The sequence below is a fragment of the Arachis duranensis genome, chromosome 9 (assembly GCF_000817695.3).
Source record: "Arachis duranensis cultivar V14167 chromosome 9, aradu.V14167.gnm2.J7QH, whole genome shotgun sequence".
Lineage (NCBI taxonomy): Eukaryota > Viridiplantae > Streptophyta > Magnoliopsida > Fabales > Fabaceae > Arachis > Arachis duranensis.
Window position 1 is genome coordinate 83,381,814 of NC_029780.3, and position 10,009 is coordinate 83,391,822.

Here is a 10,009-nt window from a genome sequence, read left to right on the forward strand (position 1 = left end):
TTAGTTCATTAATTTTTTGGCCATATTAATTTGTTTATTCTAATTTTGACAAAAATAATATAATTTAATCAATTATACATATTAAATTTTAACTACTAAATAACATCTTTAAAAAAATATTTTAAACGTTTTATCTAATAAGTGGTTTTCATTTTTAAAACTATGTATACTGAGAGAAAAGTCTTAAATGTTAATTAAGTGCTCAACAAGGTGAAAAACTAACAAAATGAGAATTTTATAAAAATATAAACTGAAAATAGGGAATTCGCCTCATGATAATCTACAAAAATAAAGTAGCAAACTATATATTTATTAGTCACATTATTATTATTATTATATATATATATTTAAATTTAATATATTATTAGTATAAATTAATTTTATATATGTGTCTAATTACGTAATATCATGTCAATAAAAATATTTATTTTTTATATTAATTAAACAAATAATCATTTAAAAAAATGTCATCCAACAATGATTGTATAACATTATTTTACACTATACATCTAAAATAAAACTATATATATCTACTATAATTATATTATGGTGACTATCTTAATTATGTAAGTGTTGTTATTAAGATATATCTGCATATAGTAAGACTTATTTCTTGCTCAATTAGCAAGAAAAAGAGATGTCTCTATTATATGAGAAAGTATAGCATGCCATGCACTTTGTTGCTTCACTTGCAAAATTCACAATCATCCACTAATTCGATTCATTCCCTTTTTCCCTATTGAGTTTCATTTCTTCTCATCATCAAAAATCGAAACCTACCTTTTTAATTTCATTTCATTTGAAAATATAAGCTTGATATATTCATTCAGTTGGTTCTATTATTAGTTAGAGACATATATGGAGCCTAATAACTACAATTCTTCTTCTAATGTTGTTGTCACTGATGATGTGAAGAAGCCATTATTAGAAGAGAAAAAGATGGGTACAATAATAAGATACAAAGAATGTCTCAAGAACCATGCAGCTTCACTTGGTGGCAATGCAACTGATGGATGCGGCGAGTTCATGCCCTGTGGTCAACAAGGTACCATTGAAGCTCTCATCTGTTCTGCATGCAATTGCCATAGAAACTTTCACAGGAAAGAGATTCAATCTGAAGCTCATCATCATAAATATCAAGTGGTGAAGCATATTTTTGCACACTCATCAATGAGTCTTTCTGATCAATCTTATGATCATGATCATAACGACAATAAGGATTATTGTGAAAAAGGGGTGGTGAAGATGAAGAAGAGGTTCAGGACAAAGTTCACACAAGAACAGAAGGCCAAGATGCTCGATTTCGCAGAGAAGGCAGGATGGAAGATACAGAAGCTAGATGAATCTATGGTGAACAAGTTTTGCCAAGACCTTGGGATCAAGAGAAGGGTACTCAAGGTTTGGATGCACAATAACAAGAACTCTTTTGCTGCGAAGAATAAACAGAATCTTTCTACAACCACCTAGATGATAATAATGAGTCCAATTTCTTGGAGTCATGGTTGAATTTTCTCGGTGCGATTTAAGATTACGGATTTAAAATATAAAAATAATCACTGATATAATTATCAGATTATATTGTATATCTCACATACACTTTTTGGGTGCGACTCTTCTCTGAACTATGTGTTAACGCAGGATTTTGTGCACCGCCTTTTTTATATCTTTTTTTCTTCTTTTAGTATTATATAGCCACTTTTATTTTGGATTTATTTCTCGATCTGTTGCTACTAAACTATGCTTCATACTTTGTTCATTCATTTTCTATAGAACGATTTATTTATTGCTTTTTTTTTTCCACATATTATCATTTTTGTTTTTTTTTTTTTTTTTTTTTGTTTGAAATTCGTTATGTGTCTTATTTAGTATAGTCTTTCACAAATGGATTCGAGTAGAGTTTTTCTTTCTTTTCTTTTTCTTTTATTAATGAATTCTTAATGGATTGTGAAATTTGCTTAACATAAGTCCCATAATTAATTTATATAATAGGAAAAAAAAAGAATAAACTAGCTCAAGATACAAAAATGAAATGAGTATGTGTAATACAACCTTGGATTATTTGTCGTTGATTATTTTCCTTATAAGTTTTAGTTTGTAGTTTATAAGAGGGTTATATTTGAATCATGAGCCCTATTAACAAAACGGTGAGGATAATATTGCATAAATTCATGGATAAGTCCTATAAATAATATTAGATAAAAATATTATAGTAAAGTGATAATTAGGATTAATTAGTTTAAAAAAAAATATCAGTTAAATTTTTTATGATTGTAAATAGTAAACATATGCGTTTGTTCTTTTGCCAATGAATAATGAAAAACAAAATAGAGTTGTATATGTATTTTGTTATTCTGTCCTCTTATAATTACATAAATATAAAAGCGATATAATTTTGGACAAGAAAATATTTATTATTTTTTAAATTTTCATATAACATTTATCAACTACTTTTTATTTATTACGAACCATATTAAAATAGGTGTAGTTTCGTTTCAAAAATTATCATCTATATAACAATCTTTTATAAATAAATATATCACAGTAATTAAGAGTACATATAAGTATTACTGTTAAATTTTACGTAATAAATCAATAGAAAAACATAACATATCTATCGTTTGTTATTATAAAAGATCAAATTGACATTTCTTTTCAAGATCTAATTAATCTAAAATTAAAATTTTCAGAAACTTCATTATCACTTTACTCTATAATAAAAGAAACCTGACATTTGTATAATTAATTTTGTTTCGGGTGAATAAAACAATTTGGAATTATTTATTTATTTATTTAGGGAAAAACCACTATATTTGATTCCCTTGCGGAAGATATTTGTTTTGAGTACTGTAGATGTATATAGAACAAAACAAAAATTTCTTTTTGGAAAAGCTGGCCATATATGCGATATTTTTATTCAAACAGAATTATTTCCCAAGAAAAAAATATTTTAAGAAAATAGTAATACGATTAAAGAAAAGTGATTTTACTATCCCTAGTTATACACTTATATCGGACAATTCTCACAAGAAAGAAAAAAGGAAAATATTGAAAGAAAAGTCAAACTGAAATCATTTTCGTTTTTGGTGGAGGATGTTTTGTTTTAAGAGAAAGTATAAGAAATTAACTTTTAGTTAACTAATATTAGTCCATTATTTTGTTTTAGTTTCAAAAGTTTTTATTTATTAAAGAATTTATGATGTAGAATTTAATGTTTGTGGATTCAAGAAATTGGGAATGACATTTAAGGAAAACTTATGAAATGTATGCATAGCCACGTGCTTACTAGGGTGGTATCATACTTCCAGAATAATTTGGTTTGATATTTTTCTTTTTCATCGTATATATGAAATGTTCTTCTTAATTATTAGTTGCTTGAGATTAATGGAACTACTACACATCCATAATTATTAAGATCATAGAAAACTTGATATTTTTAGCCACATTTCCTTGAGTAGGAGTTCAAGCTATGATTGAAAAAATTGCTTATTCGTTCTTCTGCGGGGAACTATATAGTATTGACTATTGAACTATTGCTAATAATACTATGATGTGGGGCGCATGCGCAGAAAGATATATAAACTTTTTAGCCTAATATTAGAATGATGCTTGATCCCCTAATGTATGAGCTTATCATATCTAGAGCTTAGGATGCCATTATTAAAAATAAAAAGGAAGGGGTTAAAGGTATAATTAGGTTTGAGTTATGATAATCATAGGCACTAATTAATGTTTCTATGGTGATAAGAATTAATTGACAATTAGTGACGCTCTTTATTATAAGAGGCTGTTTTTTCTTTTTTATTATTTTTCTTTTGGCGGCGACTAATTTTGATATCCTATTTTTTTTGAAAAAGTATAGGGACCAAGTTAGAGTCCGTCAAGTTTTACCAACAATAATTATTAATTTTAAATTTTAAAAACAAAATTTAAATAATTAATATTAAACAGAATTTGAAAGATAAGGATTAAGCAAATAGTAACCACTCCATAAACGTCTCCACTCCTTCTCATCACAGCTTCGAAAATGCCCTGGCTTCCATCGCGCAGACCATTGCATCGCCGCCTCTGCAGTGCGCCGCGCACGTCACTACTCTCCCGTCGCACCGCCAGCTAATCTGCGTCACTCGCATTCACGCTGCTCGCCTGTCACATCCTCGTCGCTCGCGGCTTGCATACCCAAGGCCAAGCCCGCATTTGCACCACCGCAACCTCCATCTCGTCAATCCTTTGCGTAGCGCTGGTGCCCTCCGCAACCAATTTCCATCGCCACAAGGCGCTCTCTGCTAGCGCTGTTTCCTCCTCCACAGAACCACCGTAGTGCCCTTTCCCTCGTGATTTGCATCGCCGCCGATCCTCGCAGCGCGCTCTCTCTCTCTCGTATCCACCTTCTCAATCCTTTCTACTTCCTTTCCGGTGAGCCAATTCATCTTCTTTTATTTTTTTTTCTCTGATTTCTTTCTTTTTTTTCTCTAATTTAATTTAAAAATTAATTTCATTTTGAATTGTTTTGGTTGTTACAATATACATATTGTGTCTATTATAGACTATGATAATGAGTGTGGCAGTGAGTGGATTTGTGTTAAAATTTATGATTTTATTATTTTTTTTGGTTGTTGGTTCATTTTAAAATTTGTACTGTTTGTTGATTTTGTGTTATGTTGTTGCTAATGAAGATTTAAGTATGCAATTATTATTGGAATATAATTTTACCTTTGTTGTGAAGTTGTTGCTCTATCAAAAATCATGAAAATTTTGCCGAATTAAAGATGTGAATATTATAAATTAAGTTGAAAGTTTTATGTTTTAGAATATATTTCTAACTCCTTAATTATTGATCTATTATGGTCCTTTTTAAAATTGACATAAATTATTGATCTGATAAAGACTATTCTGATATAAATTTTAGTCAGATTTTTTCTCAACTAATGACCAATAAAGACAGATAGAGAAATAGGATCAAACATGCTTCAAATGTTGCAAATTCTTGCTGATGTACTAAAAAGTATCATTTATAAAGAGGTAATTATAGTTAGCTGCATTTACTTATAGTTTGTGATACAAATGTTAGAGTAATCTTTGTTTTTATCATGTTTTAAGCTTTATAATATTAAAACCTTTCTATGATATAAGTATATTCTTCTGCTTCAGTTGAAAGATGAACAGTTGCCATAAAATCATGAATCTAATTTTTGATAATTACTTTAATTACTTTCTCTTGTACAAAATATTAAGAATAATGTTATCACACATGAGGCCATGAATGAAGGAGCAATTTCTTTAATTTTTTTAAAGAAGCTAAATCATTGAACTGTTTCTGCCTAATTTTATTTCTTTACATTACTTTGAGATGAGCTTTTCAAACACTGCCTAATAGTATTTAATAAAAAAGTTCTTCTATTTGGGTCTAATAGGAAAAAAAGGTTAATTAAAAAGATCAAAAACATGTTAAAAAAATCTATTAGATAGAAGTTTAAGTGGAATCACCTAGAAACAAATTGTGAAAACTCTGTAGAACTATAGTTATGCAATAATGTTATTTCTCTATTCATGATATTTTATCTATTATTAAATATAATATAAATTTTATTTAAATTAAATTCATATTCCATCAAACAATAAATAAAATTTGAAACTTAGTTGTTGCTTAAGGAGTCCGACTCATTTTGGTATGAAGATAACTGATTCAGGTTGATGATTATGTTTCTTAGTTTTGGAATATAGTTGGTGCTCGATTACATAAGTTACTAACTTTTAAATTTAATTTCCTTATCTATATTAGCGAATCATATGTTGGGAGGGGCAACTGAAGCAGATAGATCAAGACATTCTAACCCATATGAAGACCCTGCGGTGCCCTCTGATGCTGAGACTGACCAAAATAATAACTAATTGATTTGTTTTAAAATGTTTCTTAAATCTTTTATGTCAAATTTTTTGCTTTTTGCATAAGTGATTGTAAAGCTGTCAATATTTTGTTGAAATTAGATACTGACTATAATGTATAGTGGTGTTGCTTACAAGCCTTTTATTCATACATGATGTTTGCTCGTGTATTATCAACCTCAGAATATGACATAATACTCTTCTCAAATTTAAAGTTTATTGTTAGTTTCATGAACCGTGAACTTTGGGTTGTAGTCAATTATGTTCAGATTATATGACAAATTATTATTTATTTCTTATATATTTTTGTGGTCTTGATCAAAAGTTGGTCCTCTTTGCTAAAGGTAGGAGCTTGTACTCAAAGATTAGATTAGGTGCGCTAGAACGAATTAAATCTTACCTGATTTTAAGTAGTTATGAAATTAATGACATATCCAATCAAGTTTTAAACAAAGACACATCCATCACAGACACAGCCAAAGAAGTTTGAAATACAAGACACATCTATTAATGACACATCTAACAATTAAAGACACATCCAAACATTAGTCGGTTAAAACAAAACAAGTGTTTAACAAATGCAAAAAGACATATCAATGTCTTAACAGAGAGGGCACATTCACACTTAAATTTTTTTTTACAAGAGATAACCAAGGAAAGTTCACAGTCTTGAAAAGCAACATCGAAGTTCTAAACAGAGGACACATCCATTAAAAGCATATTCAAATAAGTTTTAAACAGAAGACACATCCATTAAAGACACTTCCAACAGAAGACACATTCATTAAAGACACATCCAAACAAATTTCCAACAGAAGGCACATCCAAGTATTAACCGGCTAAAACAAAACAAGTGTTTAACAAAAGCAAAAAGATATCATCCAGAGAAGCATCTTTAACATATCAAAAAAATTAAATATCTCTGCTGTCTTCATTTCTAACAACTTCTCCTTGTATGCTAATTAATCAAACAAAGCATCTTAAGAAACTATAATAGAATAATTTAACTAAAAATAATAGATCTACTAAGCTAGTACAATTTCTGCCTAAATGAATTCAAAGGACACAAGGGAATGTTATGACATTCTACTTCTCGTTTCGAAGAACATACACTTTGGCTTTCAACAAGTTTTTGGAGCATCTCATTATTTGTAAGATCTGGTGAGACAAGGGTCTTATCAAAGAATTCTCTATACTACACAAGCTTTTATTTCTTCTCCATCTATGCATCTCCCGAAAAAATTAGAACAAGCCTTCTCTTAGGAATTCATGTCAAGCACCATGTGATCAATCATGTACAAGTTCTGACTTTGCTCCTAAATCAACAATAGAATAAATTTCCCATATTTATAAATAAAGACTAGCCATTCATGATTAATTCAACATCTCATCATAAGCATATAGAGCGTATAAGCATACTCTGCAAGTGGATCAATTAGGTAGATATTATCAATAAAGCTTTCCGAAACAAATAACTTGAACCTTAACTCAAATTGACACATCCCAATAGTCTAAATTAAGCTGCTAGATACTTATCATGATTCATGGTGGTCATTACTTCTCCTTGAATGGTGATGTCATTCAATTTGAATAATACCCTAAATTCTTCCAAAGAACTTACCCGAGGCAATGTATTCATATGATTTAGCAACCCTGGACATGGCACCGGTACCAGCACTTCTGTCGCTCGCCTCACGCTGCAAGATCTTAGCAAGCCCAAAATTCGCTACATGAGGCCTAAACTCATGATCAAGCAATAAGTTATTGATTTTCACATCCCTATGAACTATAGCAGACACACAATCATAGGGAATTAGTGTTTAGTAATGATAGATTTTTGGTAAAATTGTAGCATATAACTAATAAAAAGCCAATAAACTCATCATAGCATATAGCTAAAAATAGCAAAGTTACACTAAACATACATATAACCAAGTAACAAACACATAGTGGCAAATGGAAATTAAATGAAATTACATGACATGAAAGTCTAGAATCAAAATTTGACCTTAAAATCAATATACAACACTATATTCCCATTAAAATAAGCATGAACTAAAGGAGCTCAATGAACTGTAGTTCAAGCAAAAGTTACATGGAAATTATATGAAACTATCTAAGAAGAAACATTCAACTAAAATCAATGAAAACTCCATGAATCCAACAAAAATCAGGAGCATCACATAAGAACCATAAATACCAATCAAAAGAGCTACTGTTACTTAAAACCCTAATAATATACTAACCAATTGGAGAACACTGGGATGATTGCAGAGAGCGGCGTGCAACGGTCGATAGCTAGACGCGGCAGGGCGGCGTGGACACAGAGGTGGTTGCTGTTGCGGCCTGGAGGAGGGGATGCTTCGTTGACGTCTTTAGACGAGAAGGACTCCCGCGGCAACATCAACCACCATGAGAACCAGCATCGGCGGCGTCGACCTCCGTGAATAGCAGCAGCGGTGGGGTTGTGTTGTGGTGTTGAAGACGACGGCATCCTCACGGGTGGGCGGAGCAACTCGGGCTGCGCAGGTGGCAGGCGGAGGCAATGCTGAGAAGACCTGTCGACAGGGCTGATGAGTATGCGACGCTGGAAAAGGATATAGGGATTGGGGGAGTGTGTCCACAATAACAACAAAAGTGTATAGGGTAAATTAGGGTTAGTGTAGTAAACTAGTGAAATTAGGATTAATTTGGGTTAATTGGGGATGTGACTTTTGGAATTAAGTGGGCTTAGAGCCTAGTCCAATTAAAGTTAGTAGAAATGCTATTGGTAACGTAATGGAATTGTTTTTTTTTGGAAGAGTAAACAAGCTCAACACATTAAGTGAAGCATACAAGAGACAAAACATAAACTTAAACAATCTCTATGTCATCTTATATATCAATATCATCATATACTTTATTTGGCCACCCAAAATGACTTGATGATTAATGTTAATTAAGAACAATTACATGCTGATTGTTGGCAAATAGTAATTAAGCTTCCTACAGAAGAAAAGGCGAGAAGGGGATGAACAGCATGAATTAAATAATATAACAAATTAAATCACTTATTAATGATATTACTCGTGTAATATATCTCTACATAAATGCTGGGCCAAGTTTCATTATTTTTTCTTAATTGAAATGTCTCTCTTTTGCTAGAATTTAGGTGTTTGTTACGGTACGATGATAAATTCATACGTACCGATACATTAAAAATATAGACAAATAATAACAAGTTACGTGGAATTTATTTTTCACATCAGCATTTAATTTTTTCTTTTTTAAATATATATTATATCACCATTTTTACTAATACACCCCTTTAATTAAATAAAAATATATTTTTTATTTAATTTTATAAAAAGTCTTAAACATCCTTACTTTATTTGATTAGACAAAAATACCATTTTAAATTAATCAACTTTTAGAATTCAATTAATCCTAATTTTATAGTTTCAATTAATTTAAACAACAAAATAAAAACACATAAAAAAATAAAAATCAATCATTCTTCGTCTTCTCCAATTCTCCTAATCATTCGTGCCCCCTCTGAAGCAAAGCAAAAGATATCAATAAAAATAAAAAATCAATCTGTTCTTCATCTTCTCCAATTCCCCTAATATCATTCGTGCCCCCTCCCCTCTCATCTAAAGCATACCAAAACGGCAAAACCCTAGTCCTAGGTTCTTTGCCGCCGGCGTTCCCAGGCTCAGCGCTTCCGCTTCTTCCTATTTTCTCTGTCCGGAACCCAAGTAGCTCGACACGTCGTCCCCATCTTTGCTGGCTTCTCTGTTTGTGGCTTGGAGCAGCTCGCCATCGGGTCACCGCTTGATGTCATCTCTGCTCTCGCTGTCGTGTTACTGGTTGCCGCCGTATCTCTGTCGAAGGTTAGTGGCCTTGCTTTTAATTTTGCTCTGGTTGCTGAATGCTCGGTTTTTTCTTCTTCCTTTTAATTTCTAAAAATTTTCTTTTCTTTATTTTTTTCAGTAGAAAAAAATTGTCAAAAATAATTTAATATTTTGGTCTTGAAGATCTCTGTAGTGAAGCTAGTGGATCCTGAAGTGAATGAACGCAACGATATGGAAGAAGGAGGTGAAGAGTTGTCTGATATATACCACTCACCGCGGGTTTTCAAGCTGAA

The 10,009-nt window shown here is 31.1% G+C and overlaps 2 protein-coding genes and 1 long non-coding RNA gene across 4 annotated transcripts; 2 read left to right on the forward strand and 1 right to left on the reverse strand.

Annotated features, from left to right (window-relative positions):
• The first annotated feature begins 825 nt into the window (after nt 1-825).
• Nucleotides 826-1,597, forward strand: LOC107466050 (zinc-finger homeodomain protein 4-like). The gene has a single exon (XM_016085033.3). The coding sequence runs from the start codon at nt 859-861 to the stop codon at nt 1,465-1,467; it is 609 nt and encodes a 202-aa protein (XP_015940519.1). The 5' UTR covers nt 826-858; the 3' UTR covers nt 1,468-1,597.
• A 2,389-nt stretch (nt 1,598-3,986) lies between these two features.
• LOC110274965 (uncharacterized) lies at nt 3,987-6,114 on the forward strand. The gene is made up of 2 exons (XR_002367122.2): nt 3,987-4,413; nt 5,780-6,114. It is a non-coding gene; the product is annotated as an uncharacterized LOC110274965 (long non-coding RNA).
• Nucleotides 6,115-6,777: 663 nt separating this feature from the next.
• LOC107466052 (uncharacterized) lies at nt 6,778-8,605 on the reverse strand. 2 transcript variants are annotated; one of them, XM_052253845.1, is made up of 3 exons: nt 8,130-8,605; nt 7,505-7,620; nt 6,778-7,303 (listed from the first exon to the last, which is right to left on the reverse strand). In XM_052253845.1, the coding sequence occupies exons 1-3, from the start codon at nt 8,375-8,377 to the stop codon at nt 7,263-7,265; spliced, it is 405 nt and encodes a 134-aa protein (XP_052109805.1). In that variant the 5' UTR covers nt 8,378-8,605; the 3' UTR covers nt 6,778-7,262. The 2 variants fall into 2 exon arrangements, with proteins under 2 accessions (XP_052109805.1, XP_052109806.1); XM_052253846.1 differs by having other exon boundaries at nt 6,778-7,199; nt 8,130-8,599.
• Nucleotides 8,606-10,009: the final 1,404 nt, after the last annotated feature.